The sequence below is a fragment of the Raphanus sativus genome, chromosome 2 (genome assembly GCF_000801105.2).
Source record: "Raphanus sativus cultivar WK10039 chromosome 2, ASM80110v3, whole genome shotgun sequence".
In the NCBI taxonomy this organism is placed as follows: Eukaryota; Viridiplantae; Streptophyta; class Magnoliopsida; order Brassicales; family Brassicaceae; genus Raphanus; species Raphanus sativus.
The window spans coordinates 20,595,814-20,620,828 of NC_079512.1; the positions used below are offsets into that span (position 1 = coordinate 20,595,814).

General features: G+C 32.9%; 2 protein-coding genes and 2 long non-coding RNA genes across 6 annotated transcripts; 2 read left to right on the plus strand and 2 right to left on the minus strand.

The window, feature by feature from the left end:
- The first annotated feature begins 8,464 nt into the window (after window positions 1-8,464).
- LOC108843238 (ABC transporter F family member 1) lies at window positions 8,465-10,986 on the plus strand. Its single transcript, XM_057002548.1, is given in 6 exon segments — window positions 8,465-8,621; window positions 8,710-8,940; window positions 9,025-9,309; window positions 9,396-9,630; window positions 9,747-10,001; window positions 10,004-10,986. Coding segments are annotated over 5 exon segments (1,722 nt in total). The 5' UTR covers window positions 8,465-8,621; window positions 8,710-8,724; the 3' UTR covers window positions 10,735-10,986.
- A 426-nt stretch (window positions 10,987-11,412) lies between these two features.
- On the minus strand, window positions 11,413-14,249 carry LOC108843237 (high affinity nitrate transporter 2.3). The gene is made up of 3 exons (XM_018616374.2): window positions 13,373-14,249; window positions 12,375-12,490; window positions 11,413-12,276 (listed from the first exon to the last, which is right to left on the minus strand). The coding sequence occupies exons 1-3, from the start codon at window positions 14,192-14,194 to the stop codon at window positions 11,604-11,606; spliced, it is 1,611 nt and encodes a 536-aa protein (XP_018471876.2). The 5' UTR covers window positions 14,195-14,249; the 3' UTR covers window positions 11,413-11,603.
- Window positions 14,250-19,428: 5,179 nt separating this feature from the next.
- LOC108840038 (uncharacterized) lies at window positions 19,429-20,636 on the minus strand. Its single transcript, XR_001947818.2, has 3 exons — window positions 20,209-20,636; window positions 19,812-20,097; window positions 19,429-19,606 (listed from the first exon to the last, which is right to left on the minus strand). It is a non-coding gene; the product is annotated as an uncharacterized LOC108840038 (long non-coding RNA).
- A 2,582-nt stretch (window positions 20,637-23,218) lies between these two features.
- Window positions 23,219-24,666, plus strand: LOC108825291 (uncharacterized). 3 transcript variants are annotated; one of them, XR_001945241.2, is made up of 5 exons: window positions 23,223-23,449; window positions 23,529-23,708; window positions 23,839-23,948; window positions 24,035-24,151; window positions 24,298-24,603. It is a non-coding gene; the product is annotated as an uncharacterized LOC108825291 (long non-coding RNA). The 3 variants fall into 3 exon arrangements; XR_008942480.1 differs by having other exon boundaries at window positions 23,219-23,449; window positions 23,790-23,948; window positions 24,035-24,666; XR_008942479.1 differs by having other exon boundaries at window positions 23,221-23,449; window positions 24,035-24,666.
- Window positions 24,667-25,015: the final 349 nt, after the last annotated feature.

Sequence of the window (25,015 nt, forward strand, 5' to 3'; positions counted from 1 at the left end):
TTTGTTTTATACTAAAAAAAAGAAAGATATAAACTCGTGAGAATATTTGAGTAGTAAATGTACTACTATCAATGCTCCACCATATATTCATATATTTCCATAAATTAAAAATCCAATTAATGTTGACAAACTTGTGTGAAGAAGCTTTAAATATATTGTTTTACCAAGTAAGATAAGTTTAATTGTACGGTAACCAAAATTCCATATAGAGAAAAAATACTTTGATATAAGTTTCTATATTTCCGACTTTACAATATGCTAGATATATAGTTCCCTACTTATATTAAATTTCATATTCTCTATATATATATTCTCCATATTATTTATATGTGTGACAATTATAATAAATTAAATAAATATGTGGTCAGTCCTCATATTTGTATTTGAAAATATGAACACCAAATATAAATCATATAATAAAACATATCTTGTGTGGCTGCTTTCTCTGAGTTGGTCTTCCATGAATGAGGCTATTATCAAATTCTTGATTATTAGCTAATAATCAATAAACAACAATTCAAAAAAATCAAGTCTATTCATTTACCGAAATTACATAACTGCTAATCAAAAATATTAAAATAACAAAGAGTAACAAATAACTGCATATAATATTCTTAAAAGTAAACATAAAAGAAATAAGGAAAGATACTTGTGGCCTAATTTGAAAAAAAAAAACTATCGACTTAGGATGGTAAAGCAAGTCAGTATTTTTTTACCGACTTAGAAAAGTAAAGCTGTGAATTAGAAAGGTAAAGCTCAAATTCGATTCTTAGTCTGAACTCGATTCTTAGTCTCGCAGAAAAACCTGTAAATTAGAAAGGTAAAGATAAAAGTAATATACTTAAAAGTAAACATTAAAAAAAATGTGAATTACAAAAACCTGTGAATTGGAAAGATAAAGCTCCACTTCGATTCTTAGTCTCTCGCTTGAAAATGCTATGGTTAAGACCCTGGAAACCATTAGACGAATTGCTATCAGACAAAAAAAAGGAGCAACATGTACACGAATTATAAGGCAATAAAAGTAATAAAAACCTTATATAATCACACCTACATGTACACGACTTATTTTGTTCGGAATGACATCCACTATCATTATATATATTTTTAGATCTTGTGCACCAAGTTTAAATTTCCGTTAGTATTATGCAATTAATACCCGATATTTTTGACTCATAATTGCCATTCCTTGAATGACAGCATAATTGTCTATTTTGAAAATGAATGAACGATATAAGGAATGATTGTTTAATCATTATGGACGGATCATAATTGTCAATCATAGTAGTTTCCAAAATCGAAACCAAATTAAAATTGCTCTACAAAGGTTGCTATAAATGTACACACGAAACTAAAAACAATAAATTAGTGGCATTAAATTAATACACGAAATTAAATGCTGTAAATTAAGGTTGCTATAAACGGATGCATCATTAGTTGAATGCGAATAATTCGGTTATGAGACTATATTATATAAGTCGATTATTCACATGTATCATAATGGCATTCATATGTAATTATTCTAGTAAATTGAGGGTAAATCTAAAAATGGGCTGAGAATGAATATGGTGTCGCCACGTCAGCATGACACACATGTAAATAACTTACAAAACAAAGGTTACTCTAAAAAAATGCTCCTTGATTAATAAGAAGGGGATTGGTGCTATTCTGTTCCTCGGTTTGGTCCATCATGAGAAGAATGCTTTATGCGAAAATGGTATCAGCCCTAGCCAGGTCACGGACCTGGAGGATTAAAAGTCTTGGCCAAGAACCTAAAAGAAAGTTTTATTTAACCCAAAAAACTGAAAACTAAGAAACCACATTGTAATTTTTTTAGCATCCTTAGGCAAACTTAAAATAAATCTTTTAAGCTTTTCTAAAATATGAAAATTATAAGATACACTTTACATATTCATTTTTAATATAATTTTAATATTCAAAAAAATTCATATTTTGTATATATTTCATATTTCATATTCAAAATATTCAAAATTTTATATATTCATATTAGCATCATTTTTAATATAATTTTTTTAGCATCCTTAGGCAAACTTAAAATAAATCTATTAAGCTTTTCGAAAATATGAAAATTATAAGATACACTTTATATATTCATTTTTAATATAATTTTAATATTCAAAATATTTCATACCCTGCTTCATAAATTCAGTTTTATTGATCAGAAATGGTAAAACAAGAAAAGACTGTAATAATCTAACCAAATTCATCAAGAAACTCTATAATTTTAAATATGGAGTTTTTTGCTCTTGAAAAAAACTTTGAAACTTAAAATTTAAAATTTAAAATTTGGAGTATTATAATTTCATATTTGAAGTGTCACTACTCAAAATTTTAAATTTAAATATTCATCTTTTATTTCCATTCTGGTCTTTACAAACATACACATTTATGATTTTTAAATATTTTGTTGCTTATCCTTTTAATTCTTAAAAATTTGATATCTCATAAATATTTCAAATTTGTTTATAATTATTATTTTAAAAAAGATTTAAAACATTATAAAACTAGATTTAGACAACAACAATATCACAAAAAACTTAACAATTTTTTTTAAAGTACATGGATACATAATTATTACAAAAATTTAAATACGACGTTAACACTAATAGTCAAGTAAATTTGATGAGGAACCTCTAAATTCCTCAAAATATTGTACAAACAAAACTTGTCTTACTGAAAATGGTTGTTGTTGGTATTGTGTTTGGCATATTTTTCATCAATAAGGAATACAAGATCAATGGTAGAAGCAACAATTGAGTTGGCAAAAAAACGAGGATATCCAATTTTAACGAATTTTAACTCGTAATGTATAAATTAAAAACAAAAAGTCATTTTTTACTTTGAAACACACTAGTTGTTCATATACGAGAGAATTATGGTAATAGTCTTATAGAATAATATGATATTTTTCTTATAATTTAATATTTAAGTATGTATTTTTGCTTTAAAGTTTTACTATATTTTAACGTAACAATTTATTAATTAATATTGTTGTAATATTTTGTATATTTATTAGTTATTTATAAAAAAAATTATGGATATCAGTTAATTATGATAAATATAAGTACCATAATATAAAATATAAATATTTTAAAAATTAAATTTAAAGTTTTACTTTTGGATAAATCACCTTTAAACTTCAAATATGAAGTTGTAGAAATTTTAAAATAAAATGTCTTTTTTGAGAAGCTCTAAGTAAGTTATTTCATGTTGATAAAGAAAGGTATGATCCAGAAATTAGAAAAATATATTACGGAAACGCACATGATATTCCTCATTTACACCTTTCATCAACAATTAGAGCTTGTTGCAATGCAATAAGTTTGTTCAGCATTTTGTCCAAAAATGACTAAGAAGTTAAATGTTTTCCAATAGTTTAGTGATGATAAGCGATAAAAAAATGATTCCTTTTTAGGCTTGATGATTGTCTTTGGTTCTTACCATGTGGGGGCATGTCAAGAAAAGTGGACCAAAAGACCATAAAATAAAAGAAAAAGATAAAGAAAAGTAAATAAAGAGAGAAAAATAATTGGAAGGTGTTATAAAATTATAATGCACATCATTATCCGGATAGAACAAAAGTTAAACGAAACTGTAACCAGAATAGCCCTTTCTCAAAAAAAAAAAACTGTAACCAGAATATTCGAGGATTCTTTTATTACATGCATATACAATTTTTTGTTTTCATAATGCACTTTCTTCATATACATAATTGCATGTTGCCTTATATCGAGAGAATTGGAAACCCAAAACCAATTATAAACACACATTTTAAATTAATTTAATTAAGTTCTCCAATTGTTGGTGGTACCAAAAAAATCTAGCAATAAATTTCAAGAGTTTTTGTCAAAAAAAAAAAATTCAAGAGTTTGATCTCATAAACAACTAACACGATTAGGAAGGTAACTTATGAAACATTGATACTAAGTTTTGACTATATCTCATAAAGCATAGATCCGTCAATTTTGGATCGAATGCAACTTCTTCTAATGAATATCCCTTTTGAGTAATCTTCAGTCCGAATATCGGTTCGATTTCGGTTTGTTTTTTTCGACGTTTCGGTATTTCGATTAGTAAAATACAACTACCGCTTCAAGTTCATATTTACTTCGGTTCGATTTTGTTAACATACCGTCAATTTTTGGTTTATTCGATTTTTATACTAAAAGACGTAATTATTTAGTTTTGGATCATATTATATGAATTTTAGAGTTAATATTGTCAATGCAATTATTTATTAAAAGATATTATATGTTCAAATAAAAGAATAAAAATAAAAATCCTTATACATCAAATAAAATAACTAAATATAGAATTAAAATCAAAACTCGAAACTTAGAAGAAAACAAAAAAATGAGCATGTAAAAAAAGTTTTCCATTTTTCCATATTTAGTGTTCATCAAAGTCATACTTCTTTGATTGAATACAAAACTTTGTTCGCTTATAAAAAAGAAAAAAAATGTGAAGATTTTTCATTAATTGTATCCATCAAATTTATAATTTTCACTTCAATTTAATCAATACTAAAATAAAGCAAAAAGATTAAAAAGAAAAGACCAAGGAAATAAGAAACATAGGTTGCGACGAATTATTATTTAGTTATAGTTCAAATGTCTTACAAATTATAGCTTTTTATTATAATAAAAATATGGTAATAGTTATTAACAAAACTTTAACTTATCTAACAAATAGATTTTCATGTGTCGTTATAAAATATATACATATTTATATAATTCTACTTTTGATCAGTTTTTTTCAGTTTATTCGGTTATAAACCAAATCATATTGAAATCCTATGGTTTTTATAAAATCATATCTATTCGATTTGTATGGTATATACCAAAACTAAACCATATTTTCTATTTCAATTCAGTTCGATACAATTCGGTTTTATCATATTGAACAGTCCTATTTTTGAGTGTTACTATCTTTTGATACGTCATCAGTGCCGACTCAATAGAAACAAGGATCTATGGGCAAAAAGAATCTTTTAGGCTCTTCCATTAATAATTTTCTTTTCAAAAAAAACAAATGTTATTAGAAAATTAAATATTTAAAATTACTACAAAATAGCTATTCTATTTATTCTTATTTGATATTCGATTAATAATATATTTTAAAAAGCTTAAAACAACTTATTTTATGATATTTTCTGACTTGAATTTACTTATATATATATATATTAATAAAAATGAAAAAGTTGACAAAAAAGTAAAAAAAAGTTGAAAAGGTTATTTTGAGGTGGGTCCTGAGGCGGTCCCTGACCGCGTATGCTAAGAATATTTTTAACTTTACTCCGAATACCAACTATTTTGAACTCTTAAGAAATAAGTGATACCATATGACTAAATCTCCAAAGTTTTTTTTAATCTGAAAATGATGTTTTCTTAGCTCATCGAACTTAAGTTAATCATATATGTTGAACTCTTAGTTTTTGATTGGGTGTGAATATTAAGATTGACCATATATCTTTGCATTTCTAAAATGGATTGACCAATATTAAGATTGGACTAATAGAAGTTTACTAAGAGCACTCTAATGTATTACTTCATTTTAAACTCAAAAATAGTGTAATTCCAAAAGGGAGTTGTATTTTATTTTAATGTATTACTCCATTCATTCGAATTATCGCTTTATTATTATATGATTGCTCCACAAAAAAGTTGACCATGTGTATAGACGTAGAAGTATACAAGACATAGGGTCTATTCACAACAACACCTTCTTGCACAAGGAGGTAATGATGAGGTCCACAACAAGAGAAAATAATAATAAAATCAAATTGAAAAAGGAAGGAAAAGAGAAAGACATGAAGCCTTTCTAGGAGTCAATGCCATTGCCCTCTGCCCTTTTTCTGTCTTCATCTTCACATTTTTCTCTACTTTGGTACTTTGTGAAATTTATATTTGATTTGATTTCTTTCTATACACTAATTTCCAAAGTTCTTTTACAATGAGTGGGTGATGAAAGGACGATGAAGTTTCTACTTCGTTGGAAAAACACTTCAAATCCAATATGAATACATTACACGGAGATATAACGTAATTGATGGTTTCGTTTAATCTTCCTCCCAGACCAGACGATATGGTTGACTTGACAAATATGGGTCAATGGTTAACTTTTATATTAAGTTTTTAGCCTAGGTTGCATAAATTATTTATATGAACGGGTATATATGCGACATCAATGCATCATCCTATACATTTGCAAATTATATTATCAACAATACAAATCTAATACATATATACACATACATATATTTAAATTAAAATATATAAATAAATATTCAGATAACTCTATAGATTAAGACGTACGAGAATCCATTAATTTAAAACATTGTAGCACAAAAACTTCCAACATACAAAGCATGCATGAGACTCTAAACTAGCAAAAACAAATTGGAGTTGCCTCATTGTCGAATATGAACTCATCATTATCTCAAAAATCAAGGTTATGGTAGGGAAAATGTAATGCCACATTTCATATTAAGACAACTTTTTGTTTGTTTCACATAGCAAATCAAAAAACGCATATTTAAATTGCATATGCATTTATGTACTAGATTTTGACCCGCGCTTTTGAAGCGCGGAATATTTTACGATGAAAAATTTCACTAATAATTTAACAAATATTTTGGTTATTTTTAAAGAGTGTGTATTTAAAATATTTTTGCATTTAAATCAGTATTTTTAAATTCAACCTGATTGTGATTATACCGGTTAATCCGGAGACCTGACAATTCAATTTATGTTTTTAAAATATTCATATTACAAAATCACTAAAACCCGAGACTAACCGATTGAACTGATGGATGACCGATATGTAATCTAATTGGATTTAAATTGTAATAGTTTCATAATTTGTAATCTTATAATCGAAATTTTAAAGTTCACTATTTTGCAATTTATGAAATTATGACGTTTCTACAAAATTTTAAAGAGAAAATGATAGATCTAAAAAAAACTAAGATTAATTATTGTATTATTTGGAAACATTGATAGTAGTATAAAAATATATTGTTTGGAAACATTGATAGTAGTATAAAGAAATAAGTATATTGTTTGGAAACATGGATAGTAGTATAAAGAAAGGAACATTAATGACTTAATATATGTTTAACTATAAAGTATAAATGTGTATTTAATTTAAAAACTTACAAAATAAATGTTAGGTCCAACAGAATGTTTCTGTTTTAATAAGATAGATATATATATTGTAAACTACAAAGCTAATGGGATGATGAAGACCTTGATGATACATCATATCAGATGAACAACAATCCATTTACTTGTATGGAGGGGTCTTCAACTTCCAAGGAGAATCAGCTTTTATCTGTTTACAAGCATAACTATTCCCACGTGTACACTCGTGAATCTGACTACATTCTACGGTCTATCTACAAGATGAAATATAACACAAAAGCTGACGGAATTTTCGATAAGACATAACATGTTCATGATCAATCATCACGATCATCTTCGGGAATGGGTTTCTTATTTACATCCGCGTCAGATTCTCAACATTATGGATTGCATAGAAAGAACAGAATTTGATTGCATCAAACATTTAAAACACAACTTTAAAAAGTTACTTGAGCATTCAGTGTATTTTTTCTCTTTCAAATGAACCAACCCTTTAAACAGCTTGGTCATTGTAAACTTAAAGGCTAGACGCAAATGGAAATGATGTATGTACGGTTTACCATTTGCAAAAGTATATTACAATATTTCTATATCAAACATGTGACTTTCAGACACAAACACATAAATTACATTTAGAACTTAGACACTCGTTGCCTTGTTTATTTTTCTAAACCATATACTAGTGAGGTCTCGAATGTGTGACACAACCTTTCTTTTTATTTGGTCCTAGTTTCTGCTTCACATATCTTCACAAAACCACGTTTCATCGAGGTTGAGCCAATCTATTAACACGGGAAGTCAAGATATATATGAACGTTGCATCAATGGTTTTCAAATGCATATACCTTCAACATCTTAGATAAACGTGAATTTTATCTTCTCACAGAAAAGCAGAGGTAAACACATGATTTAGATTTTCAAAAAATCGATGTCATGTTCTTATCTTAAAACGACACATTCACAAGAAGGCCTCGATCATGTGAGGCAAGTAGGCAACCCTTCTACTTCTTCTTTTCGTGTTACTAATCCTATAATTCTTAAACAAAGAAGAGCATTATATATTAATATGTGTCCTACCTCAGCAACATGGCTGGAAAATTCACAACTTAAAATCTCATATCAACCGATACATATAACAGGGCTGGACTGGCTGTTCATCAGTTTAGGTAAATAAATATACTTGGGCTTATATTTTCACATTTAGATCTCGACCAACATATATTAGCCCTTTAATTTGCTAAAGCCCACATCAAACCGCACGTGGGAGCTGTAGTTAAATTCAAGTAAAGTCTAAAACTAACACGTGACACTCTCAAAAAAGTATCATCTCCTATAAAAGAAGGTATAAATACCAATCCTTCCGCCTCGCGCCGCGTCCAACATAAACCATCTCTCTAACCCTAATCTCTGCCGTTTACTCTGAAACCCTAGATCTCTCGATCTCCCCTCACCCCACAGGTAAATTCACTATTCCGACTATTGATACTTTCGATATGTGTGTTTCCATCGTTTGGTGTTGATTATCTAAATCCGATTTGATTTTCAGGTGAGAGCTTCGAAGATGGTGTCTGACGCTAGCAAGAAGAAGGCTGCACAGAAGAAAGCCGCCGCCGCCGCCAAAAGAGGCGGTAAAGCTGCAGCCGCAGCTTCTTCCAAATCCGCCGGTACTTCCTCCAACGGAGTTGATAGCTTGTCCAGTGGTGTCGACGCTCTTCAGATATCTGACCGGACCTGTACCGGAAACTTCTGCTCCCAACCACAGTCTAGAGATATTAGGGTTAGTCTCATTGATTGATGGTTTGAATTGTGTTTTAATTGGATTCGAATTCGTGAATAATTGATTTAATTTGTTTGTGTACAGATTGAGCCTTTGTCTGTCACGTTTCATGGTCATGACCTGATTGTTGATTCGATGTTGGAGCTTAACTATGGAAGACGTTATGGTCTGCTTGGGTTGAATGGTTGTGGAAAGTCCACTCTTTTAACCGCTATTGGGCTTAGGGAGTCGCTGATTCCTGACCACATGGATATCTATCATCTCTCCCATGAGATTGAAGCTACTGACATGACTTCACTTGAGGCTGTTATGAGCTGTGATGAGGAGAGGTTGAAGTTGGAGAAGGAGGTTGAAGCTCTTGTTGAGCAGGTTTGTGTGATTGATTATTGCAGACTTGTTGCTAAGGTTTTGATTTCTTTTTACTATGTTTGGTGCTAAATAGAGTTTTTTTTTAGGATGATGGAGGCGGAGAGCGTCTTGATACTATCTATGATAGGTTGGAAGCCATGGATGCTGCAACCGCAGAGAAGCGTGCTGCTGAGATTATGTTTGGTCTTGGTTTCGACAAGGAGATGCAGGCTAAGAAGACGAAAGATTTCTCTGGTGGATGGAAGATGAGGATTGCGTTGGCGAGAGCGCTTTTCATAATGCCAACGATCCTTTTGCTTGATGAGCCGACAAATTATTTGGGTTAGTTAGTTTTTTCTTCCTATCTGATTGCTTTGGATGCTATTAGATATGTGTTCATTGGTATTGTGTATCTTTTAATGATGACTATTGCTTCTCTCCTGAAACATATTTGGAAGCTTGTGTCTGGTTAGAGGAGAGTCTGAAGAATTTTGACCGTATCCTTGTTGTGGTATCCCACTCACAAGATTTCTTGAATGGAGTCTGTACAAATATCATCCACATGCAAAGCAAGCAGCTCAAGTACTACACTGGTAACTTTGATCAGTATTGCCAGACCCGTTCTGAGCTTGAAGAGAACCAGATGAAGCAGTACAAGTGGGAGCAGGAGCAGATTTCCAACATGAAGGAGTACATTGCCCGGTTCGGTCACGGTTCGGCCTCACGGAAAAGGTGGCCAGAGACAGTGTTCTCGTCTTCCATTTTGCTAATGTTGGGAAACTTCCACCGCTAGTGCTTCAGTTTGTTGAAGTCTCTTTTGGGTACACACCATACTACCTCATATACAAGAACATCGACTTTAGTGTTGATTTGGACTCGAGGGTCGCCCTTGTTGGACCCAATGGAGCAGGGAAGAGTACACTTTTGAAGCTCATGACTGGTGAATTGCACCCGAGTGAAGGAATGGTGCGTCGTCACAACCACTTGAAGATTGCTTAGTACCATCAGCATCTGGCTGAGAAGCTAGACCTGGAAATGCATGCGCTTCTCTACATGATGCACGAGTTCCCAGGCAACGAGGAGGAGAAGATGAGAGCTGCGATTGGTAGGTTCGGTCTAACTGGTAAAGCTCAGGTAATGCCGATGAAGAATCTGTCTGACGGGCAGAGGAGCCGTGTGATCTTCGCATGGTTGGCTTATAAGCAGCCTAACATGCTTCTGTTGGATGAGCCAACTAACCATTTGGATATTGAGACAATAGACTCTCTGGCCGAGGCGTTGAACGAGTGGGATGGTGGTTTGGTTCTGGTGAGTCATGACTTCAGGCTGATCAACCAAGTGGCTCATGAGATATGGGTGCGTGAGAAACAGTGCATCACCAAATGGAACGGTGACATTATGAACTTTAAGAAGCACCTCAAGGCTAAGGCTGGACTTGATAATTGAAGATAAAGTCCAAGTCTTATCTCCTCTTAATTGGGTCATGCCGAGAGAGTGAGAGGGAGTTTGTTTTTGATGATGGTTTTGGGAATGGTTTTTAACGAGTTCTAAAGCCACATCTGTGATAGAGAGAGAGGGACACCATTATTATCATTGTTGCACTTTTTTAATTGTTTTTGAACGAAGAAACAGAGAGATGGATTGGTGGTATTGTATGATTTTTTGACGATTTTATGTTATTTATTTAATTTTATCAAAGTTAGATTCGAATATCCGTCGGGGAAGTGTAACCGAAGATTCTATTTTATGTTGATTCAAAATTTCAAATGAAGGAAACTCGCGTCATTGAGCTTATGGTTTTGTGAAGTGTTAGAAGATGTGAAGTTCGTACATTCAGTTTCTTTGTCTGATTTTTGAAGTCCTCTTTATCAATTCGTAATTTAGCTGAAATCCTTGCTTTTATAGCAATCTGGATTCACGATTCTTGGCGCTGGAAAGCTCCTGAGACGGCTTGTTTCTTTAACTCAAAGATAATTTCAGCTTCGGGTTTCAAAGTTTATTAGTTTCTCTCATACTCTGTTCAGATTCTTTTTGTTTGATTTGTTTCTGTTGTATGAAGACAACTCAGTCTTTCCATTGCTTCTTCCGTAGTCTCTGTTCACAAAGTTTGCTTAAATGTGTGACTAACGAAAAGCATTTCTTAGTTACATAAAGAGTTGTTAAAATATTTTTCCTTTTCATACTAAGTACCGAGCTCATCGAACCTTACCTAGTCAAAGCAAGGTCTTACTCACTACATATCTGATATTTGATAACATTACGACATGAAAACGATGAAAGGGTTAAATGGTTATATAGATAATAAAAGTAAATATTCAGACATGTGTTGGAGTTCCGGTCTCCGGTGTCGGAAAATCAGCCAAAGCTACTTTCCTGCTTCTCTCAGACCGACTATTCTCAGCAAACTTGATGCTTCCTTCATGCAACCCTTGTCGTTTCTCATCCTCTGTCCACTCAGAGCCGTAATAATACTCCTCCTTCGACCTCTCTCCATCCCTCGACGGTCTTAAAAACATACTTCCCCACTGCGGAAAATGTATAAACGCAACCGGGACGGTGCACAAAACCGCCATAGCTCCCATCAACGAGAGTCCATCTGCCGTGCTAAACCTCGGAGTCGAGAAGAAAATCAGCTGAGTCAAACCGGAACCGAAGTTTCCTCCCGCGCCAGTTAGTCCCGATATCAACCCTAGTGAGCGGCGCGAGACGAAAGGTGCAACACCGAAAAGGGCTCCACAGGCGGCTTGTGTACCGATTGAGAAGAGCATCATTGCTAATATTGCTATGGGAAGTGAACTAGCACGACCTAGCCAGATGCAAAAGAGCGCTCCTACGGTTTGAAAGATCCATAAGATCCATAACCGGCCTCTCATGCCGAAGACTCGGGCTGCTAGATCAGATGCGTAGCCACCCAAGGGACGGGCGAAGAAGTTTGCCATTCCGAAACTGGCTGCTACAATACCGGCTGTCTGAAGTTTAAGGTTAAACCTGATACGTGCATAACAAGAAAACAAAAGTTGTTATTATTACTTAGGCTAGAAATAAGTAAAAGTCACCATTTGAGCTTAAAGAAGAAGAAACCAAACCTGTCGAAGAAATATCCAGAGATAACATTGTTGATAGTTAATTCAATTCCCATGGAAAATCCATAAAGAACGAACAAAATCCATGTTCTATAGTTCTTCACAGCGAACCAGAAAACCTAAAACAAGTAGCATAATAACAATATAACCCGTTAGCGAGTAGCTAGAAATATCAGAACTGTTTCAAATTATTTCTAATTCCTATTCAAAAAATATTAACAGCATGTTTAACAATATAATGAAATAGTTTTAAACGTTAATAGCTTTATCTATATATTTAAAAATTTCCTTAGAAATTATAAACCCTAAATGTAGAAAAATATCTAAAAGTGTAGAATTTACAAATTAGACTATAATTTACAAATTTATCCAACTTAGAAAAAACTAGATTTTGATCTATGCTTTTAAAGTGTGAAATTATTTTTTGTTTGTGTTTGTTCACTAATGTGTTTAGATATTTTGGCCAAAAAATATGTTTATTCATGAACATCAGTTTTTGATTTATTAATTTAAAATACTGCATTAGTTAGATAATATTTAAGGATAATCCGTATCTTACATAGTACTTCTTTTTCATAGTAATACTTCTTATCTTTTTTTTTATAAACCTATTTATATTGAAGTTGATTTTAATAATTAGAATAAATTACATTAAAATTTCTTACAATATATAATAACTTCACCGCAACTATATATAAAATGTGTAGGTTGTGGTCGTTTGTATATTAAACGTTGGTTTTAAATTGATACATATAGTCAATTTGATTTGCTTATCAAAATTAACTTCTTTCTTAACTTTAAAAATATTAAATATTTATATGTAGGGTTTACAGTTTTATGAGAGGGATATTTATGGAGATTTTTTTAAAAACAGAAGCCCAAAAATTACTTATACTTTCACATTCTGAAAAACGGCCATGCAAAATATACTAAACAAAAATACTCTTAATAATGTTTTGTATCAAATATTGATTTCTTATATTTACTATATAGAAAAGTACCTTGGAGAATTTGTCTTTAGAAACTTGACCACTCTTCTGAAGGGTACTAAGGTTACCATCGGGGAGATCTTGGCCAAGAGTGAGGACGAGAATGCCCACTACGACTTGAAGGAAACCAGGGATGAAAAATGCTATGCGCCAAGCCATGAACGGAGTGGCTCCAGCGAGCTTGATGACGTGGAAGGCCATTGGCATGAGTAGCTGAGTCACTCCACCACCCATATCGCCCCACCCGCCAGCACAGCCGTTGACTAGTCCTATGATCTTGCCGTTGAACATGACGCTGGTCCAATACTGGCACGACACAAACGTGGCCAGGCAGAAGCCGATCATGAACCGGACGGCTAAGTATCCCACCGGACCGGTCACAAACGACATTGAGAATACGGTTGGAGCGGTTAGCATGAGGGAGAAGGCGGTTCCATACCGTGCACCGAGGAGGTCACAAACAGCTCCCATGGCTAACCTTGAGAAAATGGCACCGGAGACGGAGGCCACTCCTGCGTTCCCGACGTCGGTTTTGGTCAGGTCGAGGTTATCGCGGATGATGGGGACTAATGGTGCAGCGGCGAAGGTTGAGATGAAGCAAGTGAAGAATGAGATCCATCCTAAGTGGAAGGCTCTCATGTGAGGTTTGGCAAATGAGAGTGGGTTGAATACTTTGGCCCGGTGTTCGGAATCAACTGGAAGGGTAAATTTAGCGGTTGGGTCGTCTGATTGGAGGATTTGGGATGAAGCATCTACGGAGAAGGAGAACACTTGTTCTCTTGCTGTGACTCCATGCAATGAGGTTCCTATTGAGCCTTCTTCATTATAAGCCATTTTAAGGCTGAGACTGAGATGAAAGACTTTGAGTGGAGGAGAATGTTTATCGTTCTTTGTTTTGTGTTTGGTGTAATTGGGAGATTGGCAAATGCTAACTATATATATAGAGCTAGAGGGAATATCAACTGGTGGTAGGGTTAGATGGGTTCAAAGATGGGACTTGAATAATAGAAGAAAAGGTACCAATTTTTTTTATTTTTTATGATTTATGATTTAGAAACAAAATATTATCAACTGATGGCAGCATTTAATTATATATGACTTCTAACTTTGATTATTAATGGCGGAGGAAAGACATCAGATTTAGAATTTGAGAACTAAACATATTCGTCATGCATAGCGTAGCTGCTAAATGCTAATAATACGTTTCATACGTGTACTACATTTTGTCTCCGATCGTTAAATATCGCTTAATAGCGAAATTGCAGAAAAAAGTAATTAAACTGTTGAAATTTTTAAAATTTGCGGGATGGTGGAATATTTATTAAATTGATTAAAATATTTTATATAATATTTACTTTATTAGAAGTCAAAATAAATTTCAATAATAAACTAATTACTACAAAATATGAAAATAACTAAAATTTATTAAAAATAATTTACTTCTTACTATAAATATTTACCTTATTTTTCAATATATTTTTAATAATAGATTGACATCTTATAATATTATAAAACAAATTCTAGTATAATTTTATAATTGAATTATTTATTGCCATTTATTTAAAAATTTGAAATGGTGTTATCATATAATTTAATAATATGAAAGTATTACTTTTGTAAATAATCTACTAAAACTTCCTTTTCTAATTAATAAAAATTTCATTTGTATTTTTGTCATAAAAAAACACAAGTAGTATTTTTTTCTTTCTGCAGCAACTTTTTATGATAGACAAAATACTTACTTAACCGCGTTTAAAACAAGATTCCGCAAGGTTACTAATCACATCTAAATATCTTGAGTTTTGCCCGACAACACAAGAACTTTGATAGAGCATTGTCATTGTCTAACCCGAAAATAAATCCAATCTCTTCTGATTAATGCAGTTTTATGGGGTTTTTATTTAGGTATTTTGTTTCTTAATAACAAAGGTAACGATTTATATATATACAGGAACCGTGAGGTTTTATCAAATTTAGTGAGAAAAATTCAAGCAACCTCCATAAAGTTGGAAGATTTTGTAGTATCTTTACACTTTTTGTTTGACAAAATTTAATGATTTTGAGTAAAAGACATAATAAGGAAAAGAAAAATTATTTTATTTTGAACCTTTAAAGAGAGAATTTTAAAGTATGTAAATGCAAATTATGCAATCTACAAAACTACGCGTAAAATCTATTTGGGCTTGGCATGCCATTACAGTTGGCATTCCGCTGGCAAATGACAATAGCTAAAAAAGCCTAATTGGCCGTACACATCAATGATGGCAAAAAGCGTCAAAATGGCTTTAACAATTTACAAGTATGTCTCTTGAGCTTTCCATGTGGTCGACTCACCACCAAATGAAATACTAATCTATATTATTAAAGCAATATCCTATTTGAATTTTACATAAACATACTCTTCAGTTATAAAGAAGTCGCAGGTTTCATTAAGGGTATTTCTGTTATTTTGTATCATTTTCTTTTAATGGATCTTTTAATTTTAGGCCAAACTTTTTTTGTTCCTTTAATTTCACGGTTTTGGGCCATTTGGGCCGATTTTAATATTTATCTAATTTCACATTTTTCGTTTGGACCAAGTTCTAATATTGATATTAACAAATATTTACACATAATTATTATTATTTATTTTTCAATATAATTAAAACTTTCTGAAAATATTTTAATATTGATAATGAAAGACTTAAAATTGTTAAAATAATATAATATTAATTTATTCACAAGTTAAATCTGTTTAAAATTATATATTTCAAAAATTCAGTACATAAAAGTGAAAATTGATTGAAAAAATTTAAAATACCACTTCAAATTTTTGCAAAAAAAAAATCAAGTTCAATTTTAAACATAAATACCCATTTATACAATAAAAATAAAAATAAAACAATACAATGAAAATAAATAAAAATATTTCATTTCACAAACTTATTCAAAATTTATTAAAAAAAAAAAAAACAAACCCGTGCTTTTAAAGCGCGGATCAAAACCTAGTTGTTATCTTAAAGTAAGTTCCCACAAAAAGTGCTCTAACGTTTCTGAACTTTATATATATTGTCTATTACATATAGAAAATTTCGGCATGATATTCGCATATTCCCATGGTTCAGTATTCACTAAACAAAATGATAAGTTGACTTTCTTAAACCTTCCCTAATATTATATCATCTCAATGTATAACTTCTATACTCGTCACATTTTGTTTTGTAAATTATAGATTTTAAGTACTACACTTATAAACTTAAAAGGTTTTAGAAAATAACCATTTTAACAAAGGTTTAATAATGTTTTTGTTTGCAATGGTTTTTATTTTTTGGTCAAGTTTGCAGTGGTTTTAGTTTTATTGTTTTTACATGTAGGGAAGGCAACTATAGAAGTCCAATGTTTATAGGTTATGAAATTCAAATCTTGTGGGGAAGTCAGACAAAAAACTCTTTCATAACATGAGTAATGGCTCATTGACTTATTATATTTAGTTAATGTCCATGGTTTATCTTAGTTGCAACTTGGCAGACTTTCAAAGCATCATATATACTGTATGTTAAATTAAGAATGCAAACAGCCTAGTTGGTATATTTTCTTCTGCATATCAAGTTGGTTAATTTCATTTGGCATAACGGATCATCAAAAGTTTTAAACTAGTTTGGGTTGGTTATGTCTTTAAGTTGTTCAAAATAAGTCACATTGAATATCTTTTTGTTGTAAAGTTCTTTTATTTTTTATTTTAACAAAATAATTATTTGTTTTTCTTTTCTTTTTCCAAATGGTTTATGTGGTTCAAGTTTAATATGAGAATCAGACAAATCGAAAGATTCAGATGTGATTTGAGATTGGCTTTTGGAATGAACAAACACTCGTGTAGACTTCAAGTGGCTTCATTCAAAAGTAAACGGTGTGAATAGATTAGTGTCAAAAGTTGTGGGTTAAAAAGATATCTACTTTTTGAATGACGGCAATTTTTAGGTAAGATGAACGTGGAGCTGGATTCTGTTCACCAGAAAAGTGGTTGATGCTTAACGTGCTCATCTAATGATGTTTTTTTGTTCTGATAGTTGCTAACTATTGACTTACGTAACATACATTAATGATAATTCGATTGACTTATCCGTGAATACTATTTTAAAAACCGTACAGATCACAGCACTGGGTTCTGTCCGTATGATGCGGAAGAAGTACGGCGCCATCTCTCTGACTGTAATCCTTATCATTCAAAGAATTGTATGTTATTAGTTATTACACGTCATCTAGCTATGACTCGTACGGTAGACAAAAGTTCTTATGATGTTTGTAATATTCTTTTACCAAAATCATATATATAATGAGAAACTTTTTTTATAACATCAGATTTTAATAAATATTTGTGGGATTCATTTTTATATTTTTGTTTTAAAATAGTATGTATTCATATGAATATCACTAAATATCACTTAATGCAGTGGTTTATGATCATTAAAGAAGCTCACAACCCGGGTTCGAATAGAGAGCATGTGCGTTTTGTATTTTTTATGATTAAATTTAATGAAAGGCAATTATGATTTTTACAAGTCGTCTTCTTCTTTAGACTTTTAGACTTTCTGCAATATTGACTCCGACAGCTCATAATTTTTCAAGAGTTATACATCAGTTTCTTCGTTTTTGCCATTTTCATGAAAACTTCATGAATTTTTAAATATACTACTCGATTATAGGATGAATGAGTGAAAAATTAAGTTTTTAAGAATTTCAGTTTTTGGACTGAGTCAGTTTAAATCGTCATCGTTGGTGTCCGAATTACGTTTTCCGGTGATTTTACGGTCCTCGACAGTGAGTTTTCGAACATGATTATGTAATGAATTAATGATTGTTGGGTCATTTTAAATTAACTTGCGGCCTATGACACTCAGTTTCTACATAATCTTTAAAAGATGAGGCTGATGCGTCTGACATACCCAAAAAGCTTCCTAATCGTATATTCTTTTGCATTGTCTTTGAATATAGCATAGGGTTCTCCCACTTTGTCGCTTAACACTCACATCCAATGATAAACCATTACACTCTAAACCGTTCTATTCAGTGTCACATATCATTGAAACTCCTTAAATTGATATAATTTCATAGACCTACTGAAAACTTGATTAGTACAACTTTTCTATGTTCTTTGTTCTATTTTCTGAAGTTGTCCGCTGAGACATGTACGCCATGGAGGGATTTACTAATTTCTCATACTTCAAATTTGAATTAAAAAACACTGGTAGTTTCAAGGAAGAGGCGAACAAAATTGTTTACACAGCTGATAACTACAGAAAAAACCAATGAAAAAGAAACACAACTTTTTGGATGGACCGAGAGAGTTCGCATAGATCTGAGAGGAGCTCATGGAGATTCATTTTTTATTTCTGTTAAAAAATCTCGTCTTGGCTATTTTTCTGGGTATGTATATATTATTGTGCTATGTTTAATAAAGGGTTTTACTATTATATGGGGTTTCTAATTTGGGATAGATTATTATTTTCTTATATTTACACATGTTGCAGATTTACTGGATAGCTAATGAGGATGTCAATTAGTCAGCGTATCAGATGTTGAATCTGAGAGGATATATGGTTTATATCTGACATATTCTTGAAAAAAAATGTTAATAGATGTCGAATTCTTGAACACAAATCAAAAAAAATTTAGACATCCAAGACTTCGCGCTTGCGCGGAGCTATATCCTAGTTAGTTTTATATCCTAGTTAGTTAAACTGCATAAATTTTAGGACTTTATAAGTTCTGATTAATAACTATCGTTAACAGAATAAAACAAAAACTGAACCGCACAATCCTTCCAATTTGATTTTAATGATGGTTTAGACGTTTTTAATAACAAAAACATCTGTCATTGCACATATTTTTGAAATCAGTTCAACTTTTTTTTTTTGGTAAAAAAATCAGTTCAACTTTTTTTTTTTTGGTAAAAGAATCAGTTCAACTTTCGGCGTAAGGTAAAGCTTAATGGTAAAACGATAGCAAAGCAGAATAACACCAAGTTGTATTAGAGCATGTTTATTGGTAAGACCACTTATAGCCCTTAGTGAATTTTTAACTTTTAAAAGTGAGATAAGCAACTTTGATAAAGAACATTTAATTATAATGGTTTAATGGTAGTTGCTTAACTTCAGTTCCTAATTCTTCCATTCTCATGACACATACAAATACAAAAAATAGACACAAGCAAAAAAAGCTTCACTTCAGTCCCTGGTTTAATGGTACTCTGTTTTTGCTATTCTTGACCTGCAAAACAATGAGCAGAACAATGAACACAAGAATATGACAGAACAAAATGTTCAATCAATTTAACAGATCAATTCTCTACCCAACGCTAATAAATCAGACATGTCATTGCATAAATTTACACAGAACTCAGGTAACATGAGTGAATTATGGTTCACACATTGAATCAATTTTCAAACAGAGACACATAGAAAGAGACCAAGACCTGCTGCTTGATGGTGGTGGTTTCAGCTGCTTCAACAGCTTTGATGACTTGCAACAAGTTATCGTTTTTAAAGTCATTCTCCGGCAAGAAGAATCTTCATCACCCACTTGAAAAGAATCGTTCTCATGACCGTTCTCCATCCTCATTCCCCCTTTTACTCGAACCTGACTAAATCTCCAATCAAACTTGACCAAAGGACTCTACTTTCCTCTCTCTGTCATGCTCCTCTTCACTCACATGATCCCATCTGAGTTAATCTCACACGAATTATCTCATCTGAGTTTATCTGCCATTAATCAATCTCAGGATTAGAAAATATATGCACACAAACAATAGCTTCAAATATGATCCAATTCCAAAGAACAAAAAGAAAGCATCAGAGGTATAGTAAGTATACCTCTCGTTTACACCAACAAATAAAGCATCACCACCCCCACCAAGAACCCAACCAAAACCTCCACCAATCTTCTTCTTTCCCCTCCACCACCACCCTAGAACTCAAAACCTCCACCAATCTTATTCCTTTCCCTCCACCACCACCATCTTCGTCCCACCACCGCTCCTCAAATACGCCAACAAAACTTTCAAGAACATCTCACTATACAACAACGTAGCGTCGACTTCGCCAGAATCAATCCCGGAGCTAGGCCAACGGGTCTCCGCCAGAATCACAGAAAGATTCTTGTGTCCCATCACAGCCATGGACGTTCTGCATCGCACGTCGGGGGAACGGGAGACGTTGGGGGAGTACGAGACAACGTCGTTTCCGCTGGAGATGATGGAGATTTTGGCACATGGGTAGAAAGCACTAGCGCATCGCAGAATCACCGAGAGAATTTCCTCTGTCCAATAACAATTCAACACGTGTTTCTAAGGGACGTGCTTTAGGTTTTCATTTATTTTTCTTTTTTTTTTAAATTCCTATTTAGTATTTACGTTAAAAGCATAATTATCGGGCAGTTCTTAGTGTTGTCCTTAAATGGTGGGACCTATGAAAATCAGAAGAACCAAAGAGAAATTTTTTTAATTAAGACCATGATTATCGGCGTATCTAAGGCCAAATATCTTAGTAATTAAGGTCAAAATTTAAATCAAAAATGGCTAATATCATTGGGACGCCCCTAATTTAAGAGACATGATTTCGCGTCCTTAGAAGGCACGTGTTTGGTTCCTGGCCGTTGATGCGAAACTGGTGGGGGAAGAGCGATGAAAGGTCCAGATTCGGGTTCATTCTGTTCTGTCTCTTCTTCTTGTTCTCTCTGTTCTCTCTCTTGGAGGCGAATCGTCTGGGTTCTCATCGCGGTGTTCTCTCTCGTCGGCGTGTCTCGAGCGGTGGTAACGGCGATTCTCTTGGCGTCTCTCCATTCCTCTCCACGGCGATTCGATTGGCGTATGTCCCTTCCTCGCGTTTTGTCTCTTATCGGCGATTGTAACCTCTCGTGTGTTTCGGAAAAGGTAATTAACTCCCTCTCTATCTTTTTTGTTTTCGGTCTCGAAGTTGATTGCATGTAGTTTGTTGTGGTTCTCGATCTACTCTTGATTGAGATTGCATGTTGGTTTGTTTGTACAGTTGTTTGCGTGTATCAGTGATTCTCGATCTACTCAGTGTATCAGTGATTCTCGATTTAGTTTGTTGTGGTTCTCGATCTACTCAGTGTATCAGTGATTCTCGATCTAGTTTAGTTGTGCTTATTTGTTGTTAAATGTTAGATGTGATGAAACTGATAGGTTCGTTTGAATGCGTTTAGGCTAGAACACTGATAGAAAGTAAAGGTGCTGATCACTTGATAATGAAGTGATCACTTGATAATGAACTGATAATATTAATAGTTCTTCTTCTCCACCTTGATAATGATAATAATAATGAACTTAATAATGAACTGATCACTTGAAAATGAACTGATCACTTGATAATGAACTGATAATAATAAGTAAAGGTTGTTCTTCTTATTTGTCGTTTGTTTTGGTTACCTTTGATAATAATAGTTCTTTTTCTCCACTACAACAAAGATAGGTAGTGATAATGAACTGATTACTTGCATTGAAACCGTGTATAGAACTCTGATCAGTTGTGGTTGTTGTGAAACCGTGTTGAATTTACTTCTGTGTTTATTTTCTGTCTTGATGTAAGTAAATGCAAATGGCTTTAAGTAACTCCTCTGCAACTTGCTTTACTTCTGTGTTTATTGTCTAATTAAATTAAAATGGCAAGTGTCTAATTAGAGTTAGCTTCATATCGGTAGTTAAAGCAGTATGTCTTTCATTTTAACTCCTCCGCAACTTGCTTTACTTCTGTAATAAGTTCTGATTAGACATATGTAGATAATGGTTAGTTGTTGTAACTTATTGCTTGTTTACCTTTCACATTTTATAAAATCAATTCTATATTTCATAAACCAACCACATCTCCACTTTCTTAAGTATTATCTCTCTTCCTCGTCTAATGGATCCAACGAATGAATATAGCCAGTATAGTAGTTATGTAGGGCTGCTTCACAGCCAAGGTGAAAATGTTGGTAATCAAAACTTTCATTATGAAAGTTTTCCATCCTCAGAATTTAATGAAGGAGAAGGGGAAGGAGAAGGTGTGGTGCGTTCATATTCCGTCGGTTCAGGTTCAAATCTCATCAATGCGGTTGATCTCGGCAATGCAATTGATCCTCAGCAACAAATTCTGGATAACCAAGTCCATCAACGCTTAAAAGATGATTTGATCGAATTTATATGGAATAAATTTGGAGATCTTTGAAATAACATGTAATTTTTTTTAAAAGTTTGTAATTTTCAATTATAATGCTAAGTTTCTTATTTATGTATTTATTTTTTTAAACTTCTATTTTCTATATATCACTACATTTACAAATCAAAATTATTTTCCTAAGATACTTAATTAAGTCCTACCAATAATCTGGTTTTTTAACTAAGTCCTTACCAAAATCTCTTAAGCACAACAAATTAATAAAAAATGTTAAGGACCAAATTTTAAGGACATCCAATGTGGATGCTCTAAGTAACGTCTTTGCTGGTCCTTCCTGCTTCTTCCTTGCTTCTCTCCTGCGTCCTTTGCTTTTTTTGTTTTAAGGATTCAAAATAGTCCCAGCAATAATGATGCTCTAACGCACCCACTTAAGAGTCACCAATAAACATGATCTTAGTATGGGCTGGCTGGCTCAGAGTTAAATCAAATTGTGAGAAAGAAACTAGAATTTAATTGGGCTTGATGAGCTCCCTCAAAAGACCATATCACGTTATCAGATTTGTTAGTCTATTTCTAAGACCATCTGCAACGGAAATCCTTCCCAAATCCTTAGCAGGATTAATGAATATAATAATAATATTTTGGCTTAATTAATGAAGGATCAATTCTTGGAGAAGGATTTTAAGGACTCAATCCTTAACACGTGTCTCTCTCTCCCTCTCTCTCTCTCTCTATCTCTCCTCGCTCGCTCTCTCTCTCAATCTCTTCTCCTTGCTAGCGCCATCATCTCCCACCATGGCTCCTCTATCATCTTCCTTTAATTTTTTAATAGAATCTGAAAGTTTTGGTTGGTTAATCTCTATTCAAAGAATCTGTTCACTTTAGTGTTCTTGATCCTTCAGTTCTTAGATGAAGAGAAGTTCAAAGAATCTGTTCACAAGTAAGTTCTTTAATCGGAGGCTAGATTTGTCTGAACGGTTTTGTAATTTTAGGTTTGATGTGTGTGTGTGTGTGTGAAGGCTAGAGCAGGAATCTGGGTTCCACTTTAACATAAAGTACTTTGAAGAGAAAGCTCTCGCTGGTGAATGGGACGAAGTGGAGAAGTATCTCTCAGCTTTCACTAAGGTTGATGATAATCGTTACTCTATGAAGATTTTCTTTGAGATCAGGAAGAAAAAGTATCTCGAAGCTCTAGATCGGTAAAATGATTTTTTTTTGTTAGTGTGGTTCTTTGTATTGATGATGATGATTACATTTGTGTTTGTTGTTTTATCTCGAAGATTTGTTTTACAAGGAGATCACTCAGCTTCTGACTCTTGAGAATTTCAGGTGATTTTTGTTTGGTATTAACGAACACATTGCCTGCTGAGACAGAGACTTCTGATCAAGGAGAAAAACAGAACAATAGATGTGGCAAGAGGAAAGATTTCGACAAGAAGGTGAGACTGTGAGAGAGAGAGACACACAAAGTTAGTTTGTTTACATTATGTTCCAGACACTGATTCATGTCCGTAACATGTCTTAGGTGAAAAGCTCGACGAAGAAGAAGAACAAAAGCTCTGAAGAGAACGAGAAGCTGCCGTATGTTCATGTTAGAGCTCGACATGGTCAAGCAACAGATAGTCATAGCTTAGCAGAACGAGTAACTTTTGCATCTCTCACATTACCTCTTCATTAGTGACAATATTGTATAGTTTTCATGATTTAGTTAAGTGTCTTTAATGAAGAAAAGTGGTTTCTGGTGTGATAAAGTGGCCAGTTAGGTAATTATGTAATGCCTCTGTGTAGCTCCATCGCCGAATGTTCGGAGGAGAATATTCAGAACTTGGGTTTTGGAGACTGAGAAGACAGATGAAGAAAGCAATGGAGTACAGGAAGTTAGGGGATTCCGAGCTCAATATCAGCGAGATTACTATGGGCACTGTAAGAATAAGATTCATCTCCTTCTCTATTGCTATCTGATCAGTGAGTTGGTGTTGTGTAGCTTAATCGATTGAAAGTGATTTATGTTATGGCCCCTAAGAAATATGAGTGTTTATCTTATCTTATGCATTGGTTTATGAGTGAGTGATTTTGAAAGTGATTTTAGCTTAATCGATTGAAAGTCTCAACCTTTTTTTTCAAAACTACAAGAGTAAACAAGTAGCACTTCTACTTTTTGTTTTGATAATAATAATACTAAGGACTCCCCTAATCAAGTACACCATTGCACACACTTTTTAACTAGAATCCTTAACTATTTAAAAAAAAAGAAAAAATACTTTAATAATCTTAAGGACTCTCTTAACCAAGTCCACCATTGTGGATGCTCTAAGGCAAGAAATGCTATTATGGTGTAGAGAGAAGTGATCTATAATTCGACCCAATGAGCTTTTTTCTTTTGCACAAATGAATTAATTTAAGAGTTACTACTGAAACATAAAAAAGCTAAGATATAAAACAATGTTAACAAAATTACACAAAGTACTTTTTGGAACCTACAGTACTTACACGTAGACCAACAGCA